The following is a 24,869-nucleotide window of genomic DNA, read 5'->3' as shown; positions in this document are numbered from 1 at the left end:
CCCCTCTATAAGAAAATAATGACAGGGCCCAAAACTAAAAACCTCCCTGCAGCAACCTAACATTTGGTGAAAGATGAGACCTGGCTCGAGTGTAAATGATAATTGCTGCCTCACTCTCCAGATTACTTCTCCTCAAAGACAGAAGATATGAGTCATCTCTGCCATTAACATCTACAGGCTGTACTCCTGAGGAGAACGAAGCAGCGCCTCACTTTCAGAACAGGGAAAGAACGATTTTGTTGTTGAATAACTGGTATTGCAAACAAATGCTGACTTGAATGCTTTTGAGGCTCACAGCAGGAAAGAACTGACTGTCTCCTTCAGAAAAGGATTTGAACACAACTGTAGTTCTTTTTGTGCACACGGCACAGATCCTCACAAGAATAAAACTAAATGCAGATAGAGTTCTCTTGCCTCGCCACGGGGACCAACCATTTCCACGTGAACAAACGTAAATTATGAACAAGAAGCCGAAGGGTCCCTACTTATTCAGGCTATAGATAAAAAGACAAAGAATTTTGAAGTCCCAGTCATTCTCAATGCAGACGATGGCGCTGGCTCCAGCTGAGAGAAAGAACAGGGTGAGGTGTGGTAGAGGTTGGCTCCAGCTGAGAGAAAGAACAGGGTGAGGTGTGGTAGAGGTTGGCTCCAGCTGAGAGAAAGAACAGGGTGAGGTGTGGTAGAGGTTGGCTCCAGCTGAGAGAAAGAACAGGGTGAGGTGTGGTAGAGGTTGGCTCCAGCTGAGAGAAAGAACAGGGTGAGGTGTGGTAGAGGTTGGCTCCAGCTGAGAGAAAGAACAGGGTGAGGTGTGGTAGAGGTTGGCTCCAGCTGAGAGAAAGAACAGGGTGAGGTGTGGTAGAGGTTGGCTCCAGCTGAGAGAAAGAACAGGGTGAGGTGTGGTAGAGGTTGGCTCCAGCTGAGAGAAAGAACAGGGTGAGGTGTGGTAGAGGTTGGCTCCAGCTGAGAGAAAGAACAGGGTGAGGTGTGGTAGAGGTTGGCTCCAACTGAGAGAAAGAACAGGGTGAGGTGTGGTAGAGGTTGGCTCCAGCTGAGAGAAAGAACAGGGTGAGGTGTGGTAGAGGTTGGCTCTAACTGAAAGACATTTTATGATTTATTTTTATTAGGCTCCCCATGAGCCAAAGCCAAATGAAAGGCAGGGCTGAGGTGTGGTAGTTCTTTTCTTTTTACACTGATGAGCTTCACTCCAATAGGTTACATTCCATACTGAGAGCCTCTGACAGGCGTGAGAGATTCCCCCCAAAAAAAGCAGGGGACACAAACACACACACTCACTGAAACAATCATTTGGGAGCAGCTATATGCTACAGGATGGGCAATGACTGCACCCTTCGCTAGAAAGAATACCTTGATTAGAATAGCTCGATTTATACATGGGTGGTTCAAGGGAAACCATACACACAACCTCTCCTGCCTCAGTGGGTGCATAGTCAGAGCCTGGATAATGAACATCTAATACAGGAGAAAACAGAAAGGCCTCAGCATCCATCACACACCGAGCCCAAAATTACATTTGAATAAAACTATTTTTGGGGACGTACTTGTACAGTGAGTCTCAAATGGATTTGTATGCACTTGGTGAATTGAATACCCGGTTAGGAAGGAGCACTGGGGGGTTTCAAAAGACAAAGCCTCTTTCGTGTTGTGTTCGCTTTACTCCACTTTGGTAGTGTCTGTGACTGGTACATCGTGACATAAACAGACATTTAGCCTATTTTATATGGGACGTTCACCCAAATACATGCAATTTCCACCACAAAGACCACACTGCACTATAACAGCACACCAAGAATACCTATGAACTATTCATATCACTGCACTCTGACCGTCGGGACTCACACATGCATGGAACACTAGCTAGATGCACGGAGATGGACAGAAACTACGCCAAGGACAAGTTAAGAATGCTAAATATTTCATTTGTTGCCGATTCTGGAGCCACAGAAAAATAGATAATATAGCCTAGCCTGCAATGTGGCTATAGAACTGCAATGAGGTCTGTATGGAGGGAGGCCTACTTTTTAACTTATTAGCTGGGGATGAAGCCTAGTTGATTGGAGGACCAAACAACGATACTGATATCAATGACTATTGATTATAGTTGAATTTCCACCAGATCACTTGGTGCTGAGTGTGTGTGTGTGTGTGTCTGGTGGTCTAACTGAGCTGAGGGAAGTGGTTCTGGTTTCTCTTTCTTGTGAAGAGCTGGCTGGGTTTTGATTAGGGGCCCCGTAGTGGGATGGTTAACAGCGCATTGACGAGACAGTTGGGTCAGATCAAGAACTGTTCAAATAAATGAAAGCCATCTCCCTGAGATGGAAGACTACGAGGAGACAAAAGAGAAGAGAAATGAATCAGAATCAGTGAGAAGAGATTTTGATGGGATGCACTGCAGAGAAGGCAATGAAAAGGGATTCTGGAAGAGAAATGTCAATTAAAACAATTCTAGAATAACATTCCAAATGTTGGTGAAGAACAGAAGATTTATCATCAATGTGTTTTCCATCTAGTTAAAATGTTTTCTCACTCGAGGAAGCAGTTGGGTTTTTATAAGATATTCTCTGTTTGATAGGGGATTCATTCTCAACCCCAATCCCTTGTTCCCCAAGGAATAACCTCACTGCAATGGCAGTTCAAGTACTAGGGAGAGTAGGGGTGTGTGTGTGTGTGTGTGTGTGTGTGTGTGTGTGTGTGTGTGTGTGTGTGTGTGTGTGTGTGTGTGCGCACGGGGTACAGGGGTAGTGGCTGACGAGGGAATCTCCCAAGTGCAGGCGTTGAAAACACATTAGAGTGCAACAACCAGTCTCTTGTAATTCAGCCGTGGGAAAAGGTAACCCAAGACGAGACGGAGAATGTTGTTTGTAGACAGCTACTAATCAGTCACTCTGTGTCTCACACCTCTGACCTCCCTAACTGTGAGAAGGAGGAGGAGGAGAGCTGGATAGAGAGATAAGGACATTTTGAAAAGCAGCGAGAGAGCGTGAGAGAGAATGAAAGAGTACGTCATAAGATCTGAGGAAATCATTCTCTTATTATAAACTGGGTGGTGAATGAATGCCGATTGGCTGACAGCAGTGGTATATCAGACCATATACCACGGTTATGACAAAACATTTATTCTTTACTGCTCTAAATACGTTGGTAACCAGTTTAAAATAGACAAAATAAAGATTAGCTCCCAGTCGGTCCGAAAAGACAGATAAACCAACTGTAATGTGTTATTACTCATTGAAATGTAAACCTTATGAAAATATAACTAATTGGAATAACGTTCTCCATGCACGCCACAGTTATTCAATTACCATGTCTAGCAGCCATGAAATCATTTCAAGATCTCCATTGGAGAAACAAATAGAATTGGGACATAACTAGAAAGAGATGGGGCACCCGTAACATCCATTTGCACGGAACAGATAGCAAAGGGACCTATTGCTTTCAGAGAAATGTTCTATGAGGCTTTGAAAAAACAGCCAGTCTCCCCCTCTGTGCATGTGGAGGGTTAAAACAGAAGATTCTTACAAGACAACACTGAGCACTACGTTCCCTACAGAGTAGAACACGCTCCCTATAACAGCAGCTGAGTGGATGGCAGAGAAAGAGCATCTAGGCATGAAATTATACGACTGTAGAATAGTCGATTGAATGTGAGAGAATATGAAATGAGAGGAAGAGTCGGCTACTCACTGAGAAGAATTTGCTACAACAGGAGCACACAGCGAATGACAGCAAAAATATAATTTAGGTATGAAATTACAGCCTCCTACTTGATACCTCTTGAAATGGAAATAATAAACAGAAAGGCTCATTATCATATTTTAAATCCTATCTGAATAGGAGGTGGGAAACGCCTTGCCTGGCTGAACAAACAGTCCACATTTTAATCCCACTAATTAAAAACCTGAAATGCATCCAAACCCAGCAGCACAGTCAATTTGACTAGCCGGCACTTTTCTCCTTGGATTTTGTGCAAATGAATTTGAAGTGATTACCCAATTTGTTTACATAATATGATCCACTATAAATCATCAACAGCTGCACGTTCCCTTTCCTAGTTTCGGGAGGACGTGCCGAAACTGTTTAACGGTAACCGATGGTGGACACTGACACAGGAGGTGTGGGATGTTCCGCTGCCCGGTAACAGACGTTATTCAGAGTTTCCGGTGTGCTCAGTTCATACCGGTTGATTGCCTCTCATAAGGGCTCGCTTTCCACACAGCCAAGATATTAAGCGGATCAGCAACCGCATTCGTCAATGTTATCCGCACTTGAAACCGTAATCGCTTTTAAGAGACGCTGTGATGTTGGTTGCAGCAAACGACTTGCAGTCTTTCAGCCTCATCACCAAAGTCTATGAAAAACTCCACCACAATAAAGCGTGCATTTCTGGATGACAATCTATGATGGATAAAAATCTGTCAAAGGTTGTTTTGCCTTATACACAGCAGTCTGACACAGTGACCCATAATTTGTTCTTGAAGTCTCAAGCAAGTCTACAGTGTAAGGAATATAGTCTCTTCTTCAACAGGCAATTCAACAGACACAAATCAGATAGCCTACAGGTAACTATGCAGTGAGACACTTGGCAACACAAGATGCCCACAACTGCATATGTAATAGCCTCATGCATAACACAGGCAGACCAAGGGAAATATTTGGAATAGGAAACAGAATAGCTACAACCTAACCTAAAAGTATTGATTAAAAAAAACATTGCTCACTATAACCTGGAAATGGAGGTTATATTCTATGCAAAAATGGGAGGAAAAGTCCCATATTCTGAATGTCTGGTTTTGCATCCTCCATAAAGACATCAAAAAACAAAGTATCTAGTCTAATCATTCGTTTTGATGTTAAACCACGCTGTGGCTAAATAATGTAGCATTGTAGCCTATTGGTTAATATGCCGTGATGCAAAGGAACACACTGCTCACACGGTCAGTGTGACACGCAAGTGCAGTTAATTGATGGGCAGATAGGCTGGGTCACCGCGTTTTCAACAACGGGCGTAATCCATGGTAAAGGAATGAATGCTCATTGCTCAAATATTACAGTGGGAAAATGTGAAGCTACGACAGCAAACCTCACGTGTAATTATTATGCAATAGGCCTATGCATAAAGCCCAATGTATTTCATAAGCAATATTTATTTATTCTGTTGCCGACATCCCTGTACCCTGAATGTCATAACAATGAAAACGAGAACCGATGTGCTCAGTATGAATCTCTGTCATTCTAAAATATTAATCAAATCGGCTATGATATGAGCCCCGCATCATTTCCCTGCTGTTCCCGTTCATTCTCTGCAGTACCTGCCCATACAATCTGCTGATGTATACACAGCGGCGCGTCATTTTCGGACATTCAATTCGCAACGAGCAGAAGATTATTTCCCAGGCGCTTGGTCAATATGTCAATCATGCACCGATATGACAGAAAGATTGTGCGGCATGAAGATGCATACAGACGTAGAAAGCCTACTCACTTTATAGAAAATCATCTTTAAAGTGCCGTAGAAACCCATGTTTGGTAATCCGGCTGTGGGTTCCTATTCCTTCACTGCGAATCGTTGAATCCCCAATATGACAGAGTGGTAGAATCGCAGCGCAAAGGGGAGCAGGGCAGGGTGCTCGCGGGTAGATCCGTGACAATCTCTGATGTGGACATGCTCGAGCACGTCACCGAACGGGCGTGCGTGCTTGACGGTAGGTGTAGTAGATTTCTCGGTATGGAATTAGCTCCGTCCGTGCCACACTGATTGATTTTTCTCAGTAACGATTCAAATACAGAACTATGGACCTAGTAGGCTCTCACTACCGATTGCCCCACAGGACTGCACGAGCGAGGATAATGAGCAAGGAGAGAGATGATAAAAAAGGGGAAGTTGCAACTCGGGCGAAAGAGGAGGAGTGGCGAGGGGAGAAAGGGGAGGGCCATGCCCTCTTCAGAGCCTTCACAACGCTAGTTTCTGCGTAGAGCTCGGATTACATTTTCCCCGGCGGTGAGGAGGCGAATGGTGCAGTCCAACAATAAACAGTATGCGCAGAGCATCAATTATTGGTGCGAATACACAGCAGCCAGGAAGGAAAAGGGAAGGAACCACGGATGTGACTAGATGGAGTACAGCTACGACCGGACGTGTCTTTTCCTAGCAGGTTGAGAGAGGTTTTTCACTAACCTTAACCAAATTCCCCTAACCTGCCATGTTAATTATTCCAACCTGCTGTGTAGTAAATTCTCCTAACCTGCTATGAAAAAGTCACTTTCCGATCATACCACCGAGTCAACCCCCTCATTTGTTGCAGTCCACACACACCCCATGGTATGGCAGCAGTGGCACCGCTAATGTTCTTTCCCCATCACTGGGCAGGAGGTATTTATCACAACTTGCTTTGAATAGGATATTCTGTATAATCAGTGCTCTGCTTAGGGCAGTCAGACAAATTACATCCCGAAAAGTGAGAAACTAATATAAATATTAGAGGGAGAATATGATATTGAATAAACAAAAAAATGTATTTAATATTTCAGCCCATGCATAATAAATGCATAACATTCATATATTATATTCCACACTTCATTTAGCCCGGGGATAAAGAGAAATCCATTATTCTCTAGTCGGCAGCGGTACACAATATGCACTTCAGGTGCAGCACCTGATTTACACACGAAATGAACGCTAATTCCTTTTCAATATGGGCAAAAACAATGATGGGCCTTAGTTATCAAAACTAGAACATAGATGATGGTTTCACAACTGGGAAAGGGCTATCACATGCAAATTATACTGCTGTCGAGGGGAAATAAAACAACTCTAAACTACTGGTTTGGGTCCAAAACAAAAAGTCACAGCTGAACAAACTAATCAACAATAATGGTTGAGGTGAATAAACATTGTTAAAAGAAAAGACGTAATCGTATTTGTCACCTCCAGGGTAAGAGGGAAGCTTTTCACAGGGCTATCCAGCTATCTGGTAAACAAATCCTGCACTGGCAGGTAGCTAGCTCGGCTATTGTTATTCAAATAAGGTCTTGTGTTGAAAATAAATACACATGAAAAGCCCTTTCCCTTACGTTGATCAATTTGGACAAATGGGAAACTAGTCTGGGGATCTTGCATTAGGTCTGCAAACACCTGCAAGGTAAAAGCAACTAGCCTGCAACTAGCCTCCATAGGGGCCGATTCATAAAAAGGCTGTTGCAGTGCCCATATTTCCTATTGAGAGTGTCATTGGCTGTTGCAGTGCCCATATTTCCTATTGAGAGTGTCATTGGCTGTTGCAGTGCCCATATTTCCTATTGAGAGTGTCATTGGCTGTTGCAGTGCCCATATTTCCTATTGAGAGTGTCATTGGCTGTTGCAGTGCCCATATTTCCTATTGAGATTGTCATTGGCTGTTGCAGTGCCCATATTTCCTATTGAGAGTGTCATTGGCTGTTGCAGTGCCCATATTTCCTATTGAGAGTGTCATTGGCTGTTGCAGTGCCCATATTTCCTATTGAGTGTCATTGGCTGTTGCAGTGCCCATATTTCCTATTGAGAGTGTCATTGGCTGTTGCAGTGCCCATATTTCCTATTGAGATTGTCATTGGCTGTTGCAGTGCCCATATTTCCTATTGAGAGTGTCATTGGCTGTTGTAGTGCCCATATTTCCTATTGAGAGTGTCATTGGCTGTTGCAGTGCCCATATTTCCTATTGAGAGTGTCATTGGCTGTTGCAGTGCCCATATTTCCTATTGAGAGTGTCATTGGCTGTTGCAGTGCCCATATTTCCTATTGAGATTGTCATTGGCTGTTGCAGTGCCCATATTTCCTATTGAGAGTGTCATTGGCTGTTGCAGTGCCCATATTTCCTATTGAGAGTGTCATTGGCTGTTGCAGTGCCCATATTTCCTATTGAGAGTGTCATTGGCTGTTGCAGTGCCCATATTTCCTATTGAGAGTGTCATTGGCTGTTGCAGTGCCCATATTTCCTATTGAGAGTGTCATTGGCTGTTGCAGTGCCCATATTTCCTATTGAGAGTATCATTGGCTGTTGCAGTGCCCGTATTTCCTATTGAGAGTGTCATTGGCTGTTGCAGTGCCCATATTTCCTATTGAGAGTGTCATTGGCTGTTGCAGTGCCCATATTTCCTATTGAGAGTGTCATTGGCTGTTGCAGTGCCCATATTTCCTATTGAGAGTGTCATTGGCTGTTGCAGTGCCCATATTTCCTATTGAGAGTGTCATTGGCTGTTGCAGTGCCCATATTTCCTATTGAGAGTGTCATTGGCTGTTGCAGTGCCCATATTTCCTATTGAGAGTGTCATTGGCTGTTGCAGTGCCCATATTTCCTATTGAGAGTGTCATTGGCTGTTGCAGTGCCCATATTTCCTATTGAGAGTGTCATTGGCTGTTGCAGTGCCCATATTTCCTATTGAGAGTGTCATTGGCTGTTGCAGTGCCCATATTTCCTATTGAGAGTGTCATTGGCTGTTGCAGTGCCCATATTTCCTATTGAGAGTGTCATTGGCAACATGGGAGGTGCGTTGTTTTATTATCTTATTAGAACATCTCTTTAGACATCTGTCAGCACACTACCGGTGAAGCAAACATACGGTCACATTCTAGAAATCCAGCTTTGTGCTTTGAAGCCCTAGTGTCAGTTTCCCTCTCATCAACACCTTGGAGATTCGCTAAAAACACACCACATCGATTCAGCTATGACCGGAAGTTACTTTTTCATAGCACGTTAGGAGAACTTACGCAGCAGGTTAAGAGAATTAGGTTAAGGTTAGAAAAGGTTTTTTTGTTATACTTTTGTTTTTATCCTGTGATGTTTATTGTGTAGTTTGTTTTTATTTTCATTGTTCTTTATCAATATTTTTTCCTGTGAAGCGTGTTGCGTTGCATTCATGTCTGAAATGTGCTATATAAATAAAGCTGGATTATGATTTGATTAGGGTTAGCAAAAATACTCTTAAACTGCCAAGAAAAGTCACTTCCAGGGGGGCTCCCGAGTGGCGCAGCGGTCTAAGGCACTGCATCTCAGTGCTAGAGGCATCTCTACAGACTCTGGTTTGATTCCAGGCTGTATCACAACCGGCTGTGATTGGGAGTCCCATAGAGTGAGTTAGGGTTTGGCCGGGGTAGGACGTCATTGTAAATAACAATTTATTCTTAACCGACTTGCCTAGTTAAATAAAAAAATCCAGTCGTAGATGTATTGAAGTGGCATGTTTTTTTAGGGAGCCTCTCAAACAGAAACAAACTTTTCAACCAAGATCCCGACGACACACTGGGCGTAAATATATATATTGATTGCAATTGTTACCGAATGAGTGAGCGTTCATGGGCAAAGGATTAGTATTTCAATTGTTAGAATTATCAACTGTAGTGACTTCTCAGGTGACCCCCACTCCCCCTTTTGTCCAACAAGCCGCCATGCCGGTTTAGCCCACTAGGGCACATTCTCCTATCATTTCTTGTAACCATATTTACTTTCTTTGTTTGTTTATGCATTTCTGTGAATTACTTAAATCATTTATTTACTAAGACAATTGATGTATGGATGACTCATAGTGAAGACTGGGTTCGTGCAGGTAACCAACAATTGACTAATTACAGAGAATATTTGATAAAAACTATAAGTCTTAAGTTTAATGATGCCAAAGACAACACATGTATGACACAAACTACTTTTAAAGGGGACAATTGAGGCCTTTGAGAGAGACCTGCTCCCCATGTAATCTGGTGTATCTGGTGCAGTATAACTAAGATAGTCTGGAGCTCTCCCTGCACTGGAAATCTTTCCTCATTTGTTTTTGTTGCCACAGCAACACACCGAGATGGTGTGTGTGTGTGTGTGTGTTGGATCCTCTTGAGAACAACCCCCTCGCTGCCCAACTTTAACACAGTACGTTGGAATGCGTGGAACGTGAGAGCGGTGGCGCCCCAGCCTTTGAAGAGCCTGTGACCTCTGTTGCTCCCCTTCTGCCGCTCGGTAAAGCATTAACATCCAGCGGCGCTAGGCTCTTACCCCACAAAACCTCTTAAAAACCCTCCAGACATTGGGCTTCCACAAAACAGGTGTCCTCCGAAGTACACTCATATCTCAGCCTGGTCTGTGTTTTGTCTTCTCGTCTTTAAGTGATAGACCTCTGTGAGAGAGACTGACAGATCTCCCGCTCTATAGATATATCTAGATATAGATCTATCCATCTATCTATATAGAGAGCGATATATAGAGACAGAGAGAGGAGCGAGAGCGAGAAGGCTATGATGAATGGTTCTCGGTGTTGGAATATATATTGGGAACTAGAATGGAGAATGTAGTAAAATTACTATCTTGTAACAGCGCAGTGGTATGTCTGGAGGGCAAATGCAAATTCTCGATTCCCTTTATGTCTCTCCTCTCTCTCTCTCTCTCTCTCTCGTATGGAGCTTCCTTCTCAAACCGTAGGCTACATCATGTGGATGTATGGATTTCTATGGCAGTGTTTCAGCCAACAGAATAGAAATGAGCTTATGAGTTTTCAGGAAAAATTGACTTTTTTTTAATGTACGTGATACTGCAGTATTTAAAAAGAAAAAGGAACTGCAGAACTGATTCACAGAATTCATCATTCTTCATGAGGTTTCATTAAATAAAGGGTAGAAAGTGAAAAGTGAAGGGACTTAACCCTCTATAGGTGGATTAGATGGACTTAGACATTGAGCTTTTCAAAGGCAACAGATAGCCAGGGTATTTTCCCACCTCAAAGCTATAGGAGAATGGCCTCCTTGATCAAATGTTTCAACGTGGGGCCTTGTTGAACTTGAAGCAGCAAATAAGTCTTGGGCAGTGGTGCGTCGCTGAATAACCGCCGTGTCATTGTCCTGGCGGTGACAAAATAGGGGACCTTCGATCTCAATGGACGCTCACCGAGAGAGCAATAGCAGGGTGCACTCCAACCAGACAGATGACATGCGATCGACGGACAGCGACGGGGAGAGGTGTGACAAATAGAACCTTGGTCCATCAGTGCAGCATTCCATTCTGGGGAACTATTGGGGAATTATTCTGAATAATGACATCTGCCTGTGGCTGCTTGGGGCCATTAGCATAACAGCCTTTAGCCACCCACGCGACTGCAACCCCCGAGAGTCCAGGCCTCTATTGGGGTCAGGTCAACGAGGAAATTAAAGTGAGGAGGGTTGACATCTCCTATTGTGACATCACGAGAGTTCCATGGGAAATGATATGGACAGAACAGAGGATAGAAGTGCAATGTCCATTACTGCCAATCACACGCTGTTAAGAGTCAAATAGTAACTTAACCTGGACCCAAGGTTGTTCTCAGGCTTGATATCTGGCAGGCTGAAAGTCTGGGAAGCCCATCGGAAATTCCAGAGAGACCAATAGTCTCCAGTACAGTGAGTTTTGGAGAGGAGAAAGTGTACAAAACTCTGCACTATGGAGAACAAAAGTTTAATGACAAAGACAACCTGCTGGCTAGGGTACGTGCACGCACATACACACACACACACACACACACACACACACACACACACACACACACACACACACAATAACGCCCAAGACACCCGGGGCGACTGGGTGTGCTATGGACCCGTGATAATAACACCATAAATTACTGTGACAAAACTAATATCGAGCTTTATTAGTTGTTTATCCACCATCAGGATCTAAAATGGAACTTTCTATTTCCCTGCTGAAAGCCATTGAAGGTCAGACTTCACAATAACACCACGAGCCATTCCCACTTCCTGGAAGGAATACTTAATAAGTAAATAAGAAATCAAACCGCTGACTAAAGACTTTGATATTTTTCTGCCCCGGGGTTCAAGTGAGAAGAGAGACGTCAGACGTCACTGACATTTATCTAACCAACTGTGCCTCTTTGGATTACAACCGAGAGAAACGGAACTAAATCCCTGGCTGACAAAAAGGTCACCTGGATTATTTTCCTAATCGAAAGAAACCAGTGCTTTATCTATTAGCAGGAAGTAGGGAGCAGGCTCGTGTTTAACTTCCAGCAGCACTGTTGGGGAAAAGTATATCTGGGTGGTGGGCTCCTGCAGTTTCTCAGTGGATGGGAGGCTAGAGGCTTCTTCCTGACACCCCAACTGGAGCTTCTGGGGTGGGCCAGGCACGGCACCTCCCAGCTATGGAGGCCCGGCCAGATCTGAGAACAGCAACCATCGCTTACCTCGTATTTTCCCACTGCCTACTGATATAGTATATCACTGATCTGTGACCTGCCTTTAGAGAGGGACTTCAAATGAACAGGGGGGAAGAGGAAGCTGTTGACCTTGTCGAGTAGAGCGAATAAATCAGACAGCAGGAAGTGTTGTGTCCTTTAAGGATGGGTTGAATTAACCCTTTGGCACTGAACTACAGAGAAGCTGACACACACACACAAACACACATACAGAGTTAGAAAGCCAAACACGAGTACTCCCTCTTGGATTCTTCAAAGCCAGTCTTGACCTTTACCCATAGTCAATTAATACAGAGATGTTCTGCTAGCTACGAACGGCAGCTATAAACAAGATCAGTCAGAGCATGACTTATGTACCAGACAGCCACGCAGGAAAACAATATCAGGGGTTGATATATTTCTGGGAGCATTTATAGAACATTGTTATATGATTTAGCTGCAGGCCTGTACCATGAACAGGGAACTTACTGACACTGCCACTCTAATAACGCAGTTAACGTGAATATTACCCCTCTGTCCCATCCCTACTGTGTTGCGGTTTAGAATGTTTTGCATTTACCTCATTAATATTCCACATGGACACGGAGAGAAGAGGGTTACAGAACTGGCAGCCATAAGCCAGGTGAAACTTGGCCTGCGCGGGTGTCAACATTTACAGAGGAATGGATAAACCCCCTTTAATTATTCAAAAGTGCCACTCCACAGCCCAGATTAGGCAGAACGAGCCAAATTGCAAAAAAGCAGCGGTTTGCTGGCTGTTGGCTCTGGGTGTCTGTATGAGCTAGTTGGAGGAGGAGGAGTGTGATGAGCCCAACTGTGTCTGGGTTACCTTTGACCTTCCTGGGTCTCTGGGTTCTGCCCAGTGCTCAATAGGGGACCATAGCTCCACCTCCTTTTTTCACATCACACATTTTTCAGATCTCAACCTCTCCTAACCACAGTCCCACAACACCCCACCTCTCCTACCCACAGTCCTACAACACCCCACCTCTCCCAACACAGGAACAGGCCTCTCTGGGGAACTATTGCCTTCTCCTAATAGGATCAGAAAGAGCAGGCTATTCAATCCAGACCTCTGCAAATTACAGATAAGAAGCAGGAAGCCAGGCTCTGTTGCGCTCCATCTTTCTGTCGTCAACATGGTGGAATAGGCATGTATACTGGTCACCCCCCCACCACCAAGGCATTTACCTTCCTTTGGAGAATAATTTATAAAGGCAGGAACTCGGCGTGTAGTAAAATGCCATGGGAGAATGCAGATGCGCTGGCCATGTCCATATTATCAAGCTTCAGCATCTCAATAAACGGTGACCTTTAAATGCAGAGTGGTGTGTGGGTGTGAAGCACTTTGCCAAGATGTGGGACTGTTCATTGAGTTATGAATGCGTGGCCGTGGCTCTGTGCATCCGGAGCGCACACAACACACACACACACACACACTGCGTCTCTCCCACCAACGCTCGCGCTTCAGCAGAAGACAGACGTCACTTTCTCCTTTAAAAATAACTCCAAATTACAGCCCTGCTGCTCCCCTAACAATACCCAAGGACTAATAGGCATTCTCCTAGACCCTGCACTGGAAGGGGCAAGCCAGGGAAGAAGAGGAGGAGAAGGAAGAGGAGATGCCAGGGTAAAGGAATCTCACTAGAACACACAGCATGTTTCTCATGTACAGTTTTCTAGAAAAAGCCACACACTCTTTTCAACTACACCATACCGGAGCCAACTCCATACTTCAAAACATCCCTCTCAAAAGGATAAGGTATACAGGGTCTATACAGGGTCCAAACCGGAGCCAAATCTATTCTCCGAGATGTAATTTGAGTGGATGGAGCAGCTGGCAACTTTGGGATTGGAGTCTCAGAAAAGCTCGAGAGTGAGATAGGTCTTTCTTCCTCTGCTCTGGAGAAAACTAGAACTCAAAAGCTGAGGCTAGCGGAGAAGACACAAAACTAAACGAGGACGGAGAAGCAATTTGGAGCGGAGAGGGTGATGTAGCCGTTGTTTTTCACTTTGCGGTTTTTTTGAAGATCATGGCGTGATGAATCAGGAAGACAGGTGAGCCTGAAGGACGGTGTAACATGGAAGGAATGCAGGTGGAGGATCCAGGAACGTCTTGACGCTGAGCTACGACCAACAACAACAACTCTTTGTACCAGAAAGCCCATTGTACTAGCAGTCCTGAAACATTGCTCCATTTCAATACCGTTGTTCTCCCATACTTGACAGTTTACCTACCCAATGTCCTAAATGCCATCTCCACAGCAACCAGCTACAAATAGAGGAGCAAGTCACAAACTATGGTCTCGTGATAAGGAGGAGGTCAATATGAAAAAGGCGGCGGCCATTTTTAACCTCTGTCCAATTACTAGAGACTCGGGGGACAACGCTTGATCTTGTTTAGATGTTGGCCATTGGCTTAGCCTTTGAAAAGTACAGGCTCTTTGTCTAAATGGACTTTGAGGGATTAGACTTATCTATAACAGGCTAACAGCAGGAGTGAGTGATAGTGTTGTGATGGAGTCAGGCGGTAAAAATGCTGCCACACACACGTTGCCATGTCTTGTGTTCAAAGTGAAAGAGACATAAATGGAATTTGTTTTGGGTGGTTTGTCAGTGGAATGTGACTGACGCAACTCAACAGCAATGCAACCTGGTCTGAGTAGTTGAGGAATGCCCATAACCACAGCCATGTCTGAAATATTCTCCTCCACTCCTGAGTATGCAAGTACAGTATATTAACATGACAGTGTATGCTTGTGTAAATAAGCATGTGTGTGTTTGTCAGTCAGTGAGAGGGTGTGTGTTGGTGAGAGTTTATGCATGAATGCATGTGTGTACTGTAGCTGAATCTGAAGCAGTAATCTGCTAGAGTATGTGTACGTGTGAACGTTTGGTGGGTTTTAACACAGGCTCCCTGATAGCGGAATCCTGCAGACTTTCTGCATGACTGGCTGAGCCAGCAGTGGTGTGGAAGAGCATCCTCCCGTCCTGGGAACACACTCGTCACACTTCCTCGGTTAACCCGGTTAGCATCACCACACATGAACGCAGACACACACACACACTCAGTGGTCTGCCCTTCAGGTGCGTCACTCCCTTACACAGTATGCAATCCTCCCCTTTTCCACACGTCTCAACAGACTCAGGTAGTCACCATATCCCCCTGAGGAGAAGCTAGGTCGAACCCAAATACATCTCTATGTTGAGAACACCCGGGTCTGTATCCATGCTGCTTGTAGCCAAGCGGTTAGAGAGGTGAGTCAGCAACCGCGGGCTGCCAGTTTGAATCCCGGGTCTGATAGGAAAAATCTGGCGGGAAGTCTCCAGCATCTTCGCTTGCCTTTGTGTCCTTGCGCCCAGTGTGGAAGTCTCCAGCATCTTCGCTTGCCTTTGTGTCCTTGCGCCCAGTGTGGAAGTCTCCAGCATCTTCGCTTGCCTTTGTGTCCTTGCGCCCAGTGTGGAAGTCTCCAGCATCTTCGCTTGCCCTTGTGTCCTTGCGCCCAGTGTGGAAATCTCCAGCATCTTCGCTTGCCCTTGTGTCCTTGCGCCCAGTGTGGAAATCTCCAGCATCTTCGCTTGCCCTTGTGTCCTTGCGCCCAGTGTGGAAGCCTCCAGCATCTCCGCTTGCCTTTGTGTCCTTGCGCCCAGTGTGGAAGTCTCCAGCATCTTCGCTTGCCTTTGTGTCCTTGCGCCCAGTGTGGAAGTCTCCAGCATCTTCGCTTGCCCTTGTGTCCTTGCGCCCAGTGTGGAAGTCTCCAGCATCTTCGCTTGCCTTTGTGTCCTTGCGCCCAGTGTGGAAGCCTCCAGCATCTCCGCTTGCCTTTGTGTCCTTGCGCCCAGTGTGGAAGTCTCCAGCATCTTCGCTTGCCTTTGTGTCCTTGTGCCCAGTGTGGAAGCCTCCAGCATCTCCGCTTGCCTTTGTGTCCTTGCGCCCAGTGTGGAAGTCTTCAGCATCTTCGCTTGCCTTTGTGTCCTTGCGCCCAGTGTGGAAGTCTTCAGCATCTTCGCTTGCCTTTGTGTCCTTGCGCCCAGTGTGGAAGTCTTCAGCATCTTCGCTTGCCTTTGTGTCCTTGCGCCCAGTGTGGAAGTCTCCAGCATCTTCGCTTGCCTTTGTGTCCTTGCGCCCAGTGTGGAAGCCTCCAGCATCTCCGCTTGCCTTTGTGTCCTTGCGCCCAGTGTGGAAGTCTTCAGCATCTTCGCTTGCCTTTGTGTCCTTGCGCCCAGTGTGGAAGTCTTCAGCATCTTTGCTTGCCTTTGTGTCCTTGCGCCCAGTGTGGAAGCCTCCAGCATCTCACCAAATGCTGCACGCGTCTTTGATAGGGGTTGGGTTAAAAGCAGAGGTCAAATTTCTTACTGACTAATAGTGATGTTAATCATATTTAGAGTGGCCGGCCAGCCAGACCTCACAGGTCTTTCACCACCTCCACTATCCAGCCTCTGCCCTGCAGCTGCAGTACCTCAGCTAACTCTGCTAGAGTATTCCAGCCCGCCCAGAGTATTCCAGCCCGCCCAGAGTATACCAGCCCGCCCAGAGTATTCCAGCCCGCCCAGAGTATTCCAGCCCGCCCAGAGTATTCCAGCCCGCCCAGAGTATTCCAGCCCGCCCAGAGTATTCCAGCCCGCCCAGAGTATTCCGGCTTCCAAAACTTTAATGGATTAATTTCATAAACAGATACATTGTACAAGCACAACAAACAGTGGTCCATCGTTTAGGCTGCATGAGCTGAGGCATGTGTGTGGTGACTTGCTTGACTCAACAGCCTGAGGCAAACAGAGTGACACTAGGGGAGGAAGTGTGTGTAAACGGTAGTGTTGACACGGCTCAATGCCCTGCCGTGTGTCATGGGACTCTCCTCATGTAACATGTTTAAGTCTACAGAGAGGAGGGGTTAGATTAGGGAGGACAGAAGGTTACAGTGAACGTACGACATATTGGTTTTAATATGAGGAAGCAGATTTAACACACAAGTGAGGGTACACAAATATCTAGCTTAGTGTGTTGGTTGGGAAATAAACTGTGTCTGTAAATGTGTGTGTGGGGAAATAAAATGGTTGAGCATTGTGTGTGTCTATACAGAAATGGTTGAGTAGGCTATATGTGCAGTGAAACAGTTTCCTTTCTTTGAGTGTACCAGTGAGGCCGCTTGTATAGGAGAAGGGCAAGCGCTCTACAGTCTTATTAACCAACTGAACAGACAGTTCAGGGCAGGGATGGCTAGGATGGCAGGGAGAGACTGAGACCTTGAGAGAGGTGAGGTGCTGGGATTCAGAGTGCTGGATGTGAGAGTAGAGGGCCAGAGTTAGGGCTGTTACGGTGACTATGCTTCTCCAAAACGGTATTCCTAATTATTAAGAACATTGCTTTGCAACAGGAATATAGTAGGCTTGTCACAATACCAACATTTTACAAACAACACGATACCAGGCCATGTATCCCGATGTCCATTTAGTATCGGGATACCAATGTGGGAAAAAAATAAATAATAATAAGTGGCTTAGCATCCTGTTTGGCCCGGTTTGGTTTGTGAAATGATATAAAATGTGTGTAAATCCTGATCGAAAGACCAAAAAAAGGAACCTCCGGTAATATGGGTCATATTTTTAATGAGAATGGTCAGTGCAGGTGAGTGATGGCTGGTAGGGGATGAGGCTGGCTGATCACAGCTGCCACACGTGAAGTGGATATTATTTGACAAGTGCAGACAAGAGACTAGCAGCTGTTGCTTAAATTGATCAGAATTTATAAATTAAATGGACTTTATAAACATTTTATAACAGGCGCCAGCAGGTTCTTTAGATCAGCAGGGCTGAAAAGTCAGTCGTATCATATGTAACGGTACTAAGTGGTTCTAAAATGTTGGTATCATAAGTATCATGACGTTTTGGTACCTGGCTGGCATGAAAATGAACCACAGGAAAAGCGTCCTCCATTCGTGATTTAAGTGCACAGATGACATTTGTTTTCCCCCTGCCCCTGTTCAGTCCGGTCAAACTCATTTCACACATATATTATGTAGTATATGTAAAGACGAGACTAACTGAAGAATAGTCTGATGCGTGACAATATCACTTGGGAATGCTGCCCAGGGTGTGCAGTAAGGGAAGAAACAGCGCCTGCCTTTGTTTTGGAGAGTTTTTCAAATCATAGTTGCCCATATGTAGCCTATATGTTCTGTTAAGGTTTGTATCGACTACAATGGCCAAATAACTCCAAATGTAGCCTATAGACCTAGGACCTATGCGGTTAGAGTTCAGAACCTACAGAGCCTAGTGACACGCGTTCTTAGAGACCCAGTCACTGCGTAATCGCATGTGAAAACAGAGTTTTGACTGACAACTTTTGAAAAAGAGGATCTCAGCTTTCTCGTGCTGCTATATCTATTTATTGCTAAAGTCCACAGCCATATGGCATAGCCAGATCAGGACCTAACATAAGAACAACTCAGAGTATGCTATTCTGAAATAGACCACATTTTCTTTATATCATGCTTCTTTACACCTGTAAAATAAATAAGGGATTCATTGTGATGTGTCAACTATATTACAACTATATTACATGGACTTAGTGGACTGTTGAAATGTAGATGCTCCAAAAGGTGTGGATCAGTGACTTGTAGGCCAAGCGTGGGAAGCTACGGGATCCTAAACGGGTTTATGTTCATTAATGGTCACTTACCGTGAGACCAGCAGTTCTTTGCATGACAATCACCGGCTGACAATTTTATGACCGCCACAGTCCTAGGTCAGAACCAGTTCACTTGAGAGAGGGTAGATAGAGGGCCCTGCAGAACAGTGGGTTAACTGCCTGTTCAGGGGCAGAATGACAGATTCGTACCTTGTCAGCTCGGGGATTTGAACTTGCAACCTTTCGGTTTACTAGTCCAACGCTCAAACCACTAGGCTACCCTGCCGCCCTGAACGTAGCGTATAGACCTAGGACACACAGTGTGTGTGAAGTGCACACACACACGCACGCACGCACGCACGCACACACACACACGCACACACGCGCACGCACATCTGTGAAGTCCTCAGACCAGATAGACCAGGGATGGGCGACTCCATTCGTCAGGGCCAGAGTGGTGACACCCTTTCCCCCCATCCCTAGCAAGCACAGCTGATTCAACTCATCGCGTTCTAAACTGAAGATCATGATTAGTTGATTATTGGAGTCAGGTGTGTTAGCTGGGGGAAAAGCGTCAGGCCCCCGAGGACTAGAGTTGCCCATCCCTGAAATAGAGCAAGCAGCAAGAGGAAAGTGGCAGACTGCAGGGGAAAATATTGGTGATGTGTGTTAGTGGGAAAAAGGGACAGCGAGAGAGAAAGAGAGAGAGCATTGCTGACATGTCACCCAGGCAACAAAACCAAGCAGAGAGTTCTCTTATGACTATAAAAAGCCCTTGGCTAAAGTCACCACAGCACAGATAGAGCACCACTCAGAGAAACCGGTTACTACCCACAGGCAGAGAGAGAGAGGAGAGAGGAGAGAGAGAGAAGGCGGAGATAAATACTGGTTACTACCCACAGGCAGAGAGAGAGAGGAGAGAGAGAGAGAGAGAAGGGGGAGATAAATACTGGTTACTACCCACAGGCAGAGAGAGAGAGGAGAGAGGAGAGAGAGAGAGAGAAGGGGGAGATAAACACTGGTTACTACCCACAGGCAGAGAGAGAAGGGGGAGATAAACACTGGTTACTACCCGCAGAGAGAGAGAGAGAGAGCAAGAGAAGGGGGAGATAAACACTGGTTACTACCCGCAGAGAGAGAGCACGAAAGCGAGAAGAGAGGCCATGCTCCAACGCTCCATGCTGTCAGTCCTGCTTGGAGTCTAAGGGAAGCAGAGATTTGTGATTGGCAGGTAGAGAGACTGGAGTTAAACCTGAAGCAGAGGTAATGTGACCAGCCTGGTGGAGGTGAACACTGCCCTGAAATAGACACCGGTAAGGAGCAGACTGGAGATGCCAAGCAACATATGGGAGAGATAAGAAACTGCTACAGCTACTGTCAAGTAGCTACCAGCTAGTAAAGTAACAGATACTAGACCTTGACAGTAAGATGAAAACGACAAGAATGAACGTTGAAGGATTTTTTTACCCACAGAAACATTGACTTGAAATGGGAATTCCCATTCTAGCCTAGTCTATTTCTATGGTTATAGCAAATGTCTCTGTTGGTGGTTCCCTCTTGCTTTCCAGAGCTGAAAGGGCAGACCAGACGTTAACAGTTACAAACCTGGGGTGTATTCCAAATGGCGCCCTATTCCCTATACAGTGCACCACTTTTGACCAGAGCCCTAGTTGAAAGTAGTGCATTATGACGCAGCCCTGGACTGAGACAGTGCCGAGGCAGACCCCAGCTGCTGCATGGGGAGAACCTCACATCCCTGTGTGGGGTCTGGATTTTGGATATCCTGTTGAGGAGAGCCAAGGGCTGAGGTGAAGAGGATTCTCCTCCCCTCTTCCTCTCTCTCCTTTTTGTACAGCAGTGAAAGGTCAGCGTTAGACAACCCCTCGCTATTCTCCCCCTCTCAGTTCCTACCAGACAACCCCTTGCTATTCCCCCCCTCTCAGTTCCTACCAGACAACCCCTTGCTATTCCCCCTCTCAGTTCCTACCAGACAACCCCTTGCTATTCCCCCCCTCTCAGTTCCTACCAGACAACCCCTTGCTATTCTCCCCCTCTCAGTTCCTACCAGACAACCCCTTGCTATTCCCCCCCTCTCAGTTCCTACCAGACAACCCCTTGCTATTCTCCCCCTCTCAGTTCCTACCAGACAACCATCTTGCTTTCCCTCCATTTATTCTTACAAGAAACTTTTACGTAGCTTATTAATTCCTTTGCACATCTCAATTTGGGAGAATAAATGCCGGCCCACCGGAAGGACATTTTTTCAATTAAGCCGCTTAGATAACTGCTGTGTTTTAAATGTAGATATCGGAAATTACACTGCGCAAAACAGCGGCTTTAATAATGTGTCTCTCATTTCCATTATCATGAGGAAGGGGACAAGTTCTTTCTGTCCTTCAGAACAAGTCTCCAACTGGGCCTCAATTAATGCTTTAGATAGACACCAGAAAAACACGTTTCTAACTTTGAAAAAGTTACAAAGGCTGCGGAGCATGAATCAGCGTTTCAGAGTCTTGGTGGAGAAAGCGCTGGGACAGGGCTGGTTGGGTAGGCCTCGCAGGCCGAGAGTGGCTGCTGAAGGGCTCAGGAGGTGGGACAGGGCAGGTCCTCTCTCGGAGGACCTGAGCCCTAGGACCATGCCCCAGGACTACCGGGCATGATGACTCCTTGCTGTCCCCAGTCCACCTGGCCGTGCTGCTGCTCCAGTTTCAACTGTTCTGCCTGTGATTATTATTATTTGACGATGCTGGTCATTTATGAACATTTGAACATCTTGGCCATGTTCTGTTATAATCGCCACCCGGGCGTAGCCAGAAGAGGACTGGCCACCCCTCGTAGCCTGGTTCCTCTCTAGGTTTCGGCCTTTCTAGGGAGTTTTTCCTAGCCACCGTGCTTCTACACCTGCATTGCTTGCTGTTTGGGGTTTTAGGCTGTACAGCACTTTGAGATATCAGCTGATGTACGAAGGGCTATATAAATACATTTGATTTGAGGTATGGTAGGTCTCGCAGGTCCAGAAGGGCTGAACGAGGCCCTCAAGGACAAGCCTGAGGCGGGGAAGTCGGGGCTGCACTGCAACAAACACGGCTACACAACAACCCCTTGTATTATTGAGAATGGCAATCTGTTGGTCATTATTTATACATGGGGGGCTGGTGGATACAGAAAGTTAAGTGCTCATGTATACTTAAAGAGGCCCATGGGGTTGACGAGCCATCTCACTCTCCTAAACGGCCGCCCCAGTGGGAGAAGCGGTTATGTATCCGCGTTAGTACACTTGATTTCATTCCGCCACCCCTATTGCCCCCCTTCTTTCAGCACTCAGTAGATAGTACATAGTGGTACTGTACACAGCCCACACAGCTCTCAGGAAGTGCGCTGGAGGAGACAGCATCATCAGAAACACTCCTACTCCCTCCATCTTGTGTATATAAGTGTGTGTGTGTGTGCCTGTCTTTCTGGAGTGGTCGTCAAACATCCAACCAGAGCCAAGCCCCTTGGCATTCTAATCAGTTGTTCACCTTTGACTTCTCCCATCTCTCCGTATTGGTCTTCTCTTCATTCTTTGCAGCGTTTTCCCACAGGCTGCCCGTTTTGCTTGTCTTCTCGCGGACTGCTCCCCTCAGTCCGTATTGTGCGGAGGCCATTTTGTTTTCAGAGTGGGGCTGTTGCTACGAGTCCGATGAACTTCAATAGCCGGCGTCATCGAAAGTGTAACCACATGGACAAAAATCAAAGGATGTCAGTTTTTGAAAAAACGTTGAGTGGCTGGCAGTTAATTAACTTGTTTAATTTTTGTTGCAACCATTTTCTCACCTTGTTCTCAGAAAAATGTGAAGGGACTGCAAATACTGTATACTGCTACGCTTTCTCCTTAGCCATTCATACTGGACTGCTGTAATCAGTGAGAATAATCAGCCTTTCAATACAAGGTTACAATGTCAAGGATGCTGCATTGACTACGAACCTGGTCATAATTTGTGAAGTAATTTGGTATTCAACTTCATTCGCACTATTGTATGCAGAAAATGTCAGGCTAGTAAGAATACAAACATCACTTAAGGGGTGTACACAACATAGTTCTTTGAGCATCGTTCTTTTTTTGTAAGAATGTTTTTGTTATTTAGAACAATGCAATCAATTCCATTGCGGATAAATGACAATAGCAGTCCTTTCAGACACAATCTGTTATCACGACAGAAGGATATGACTAATAACAGCCCATCTTCCTGGCTAGTGACTCTGGGGTTGAAAAGATTCAGCAACTCAATGGACGTTTTCTTTAAAAATCACACCAGCGATTCCAGGGATAAAAAATCCCGAGGTGTAAGATTGCCTCTGGGTTAGTTTGGTCACAGTGACCCTACAGCGCCCAAGGACACAGAGGAAAGTGTGACATGACCCAGCTAGGCCTGTGAGGGAAAGGAAGTCAGGAATGCACGCTGACAGATAGAGGACACAGCAAGCGTTCACGCTGACCGTGTCCTCGCCGCACTCCTGTAGTGACGTCGGGGCATGTCACGTGTCATATCCTTCAGCTGTAGAATGGCTCAACGGGTTGCCCACCCTTTCTACAATCAAAAACCATTCTTGGACCTTGCCTACTCTATACATTAATCATTGCTATTCAAAAAGCATGCCCAGTGAAGGTGTCTCACCCATTCCACGCTGAGGTGTAGGCCTAAACCCATTGCCAATAAAAGCCTTTTTGACAAAATATTTTAATATTAGCTCCAGAACAGAAAAGCCATTTCAAAAACGACGGTCATCATAACGGAAACTAACGAACGGAGAAAAAAAACAAACAAGCAGTAATATTAAGAGACTGTCTGTTTTGGTCTCTCCCCTTCCCTAAATCCCATGCTTTGCGTAAATAAGATGGTCGGTGGATCCTTTCCAGCGCAGAGCTCTAAAAATAAAGCCTTTAAAATGCTACTCCGTGTCACAGTGTATTCTCATCATGGTGGGGAGGCCAGGCCTCTGCTGAGAGGACCGTCTGTGTAGCAGAAATCTCTTTAGGGCTATTTTTTTTTAGATTTCTTTATCACCAGTTTCACCGTGGACAGTGTTGCTCTGTACTGATGTCATTTCATCTTCTCGCTCCATGGTCCAGCTGTGAAGCGACCTTAGCTGTGACCTCCAAAGGAGAAGGGCAGAACATTGTCCAGCAAGCTTTCAGTTCAAGCCGTGCTCTGCAGTCCGCGCATACCTGTAATTCATACGGATGTGGGACATCACTACGAGTAAAAGCGCTGCTTGTGCAGAGGGACTGAATAACAGATGCTGATGATATGTTTTTGGGTGGTGGTGTGTTCCTAAATGCAGGGAAAGAGCATGCATTATGGGGCAAGAATTATTAGTCTGTCAGTGCTAGGGAGTCTGCAGCGTCACTTCCCTTTCTCTGAAAACAACCAGCTGGTTTTTTCCTTCTCTCTCTCCCTCTATCGTCTCCACCCAAAGTAGCGTGTCTACTGTGAGTCTTGATAAATCATGTCAAATTCCAATTTGGTCTCTTAGCAGGGAAACGATTGCCTTTGGAACGACTTCCAGTCAATTACTTCCAAAACGATTTAAGTTGTCGGCTGTATACAGAGCTCAGTTTCCCTGCGTTTGGTGCGAAACACAACATGACCCTTTCAACCTGCCTCTGACGGGAGAGTGAAGGGTTGCTGCGACAACTTACGTAACAACATTTTCTACAAAGCTCAATGACAGTGAGTTTTACTCCACTCTCCACCCCGCAGAAGTCAGAACATCTAATAATAATAATAATAATAATAATAATATATGCCATTTAGCAGACGCTTTTATCCAAAGCGACTTACAGTCTCATGTGTGCATACATTCTACGTATGGGTGGTCCCGGGAATCGAACCCACTAACCTGGCGTTACAAGCGCCATGCTCTACCAACTGAGCTACAGAAGGACCACTCTCCGCACCTCCCGAGTCAGCTGACCTCTGAGAATGAGATATAGAGAGACTGCTGGAAACGGGGAAGGAGTGAGGTTGGTTAGACTAGC

The 24,869-nt window shown here is 45.7% G+C and overlaps 1 protein-coding gene across 5 annotated transcripts in view; it reads right to left on the bottom strand.

The window, feature by feature from the left end:
- The window catches only part of LOC118376312 (F-box/WD repeat-containing protein 7), a 97,977-nt gene that overhangs the window by 32,762 nt on the left and 40,346 nt on the right, over nucleotides 1-24,869 (bottom strand). For 2 of the 5 annotated variants that reach the window (XM_052464699.1, XM_052464700.1), the window contains exon 1: nucleotides 5,501-5,871. The exons of the other annotated variants lie outside the window; for them this stretch is intronic. In XM_052464699.1, coding sequence (XP_052320659.1) covers nucleotides 5,501-5,539 — 39 coding nt within the window. In that variant the 5' untranslated portion in view covers nucleotides 5,540-5,871. Of the gene's footprint in view, nucleotides 1-5,500; nucleotides 5,872-24,869 lie in introns of those variants that run through there. 5 annotated transcript variants of the gene reach the window in all.

The sequence above is a fragment of the Oncorhynchus keta genome, chromosome 16, assembly GCF_023373465.1.
Source record: "Oncorhynchus keta strain PuntledgeMale-10-30-2019 chromosome 16, Oket_V2, whole genome shotgun sequence".
Taxonomy (NCBI): Eukaryota; Metazoa; Chordata; class Actinopteri; order Salmoniformes; family Salmonidae; genus Oncorhynchus; species Oncorhynchus keta.
Note: the sequence above shows the minus strand (reverse complement) of the source record. Positions and strands in the feature narration are given on the sequence as shown.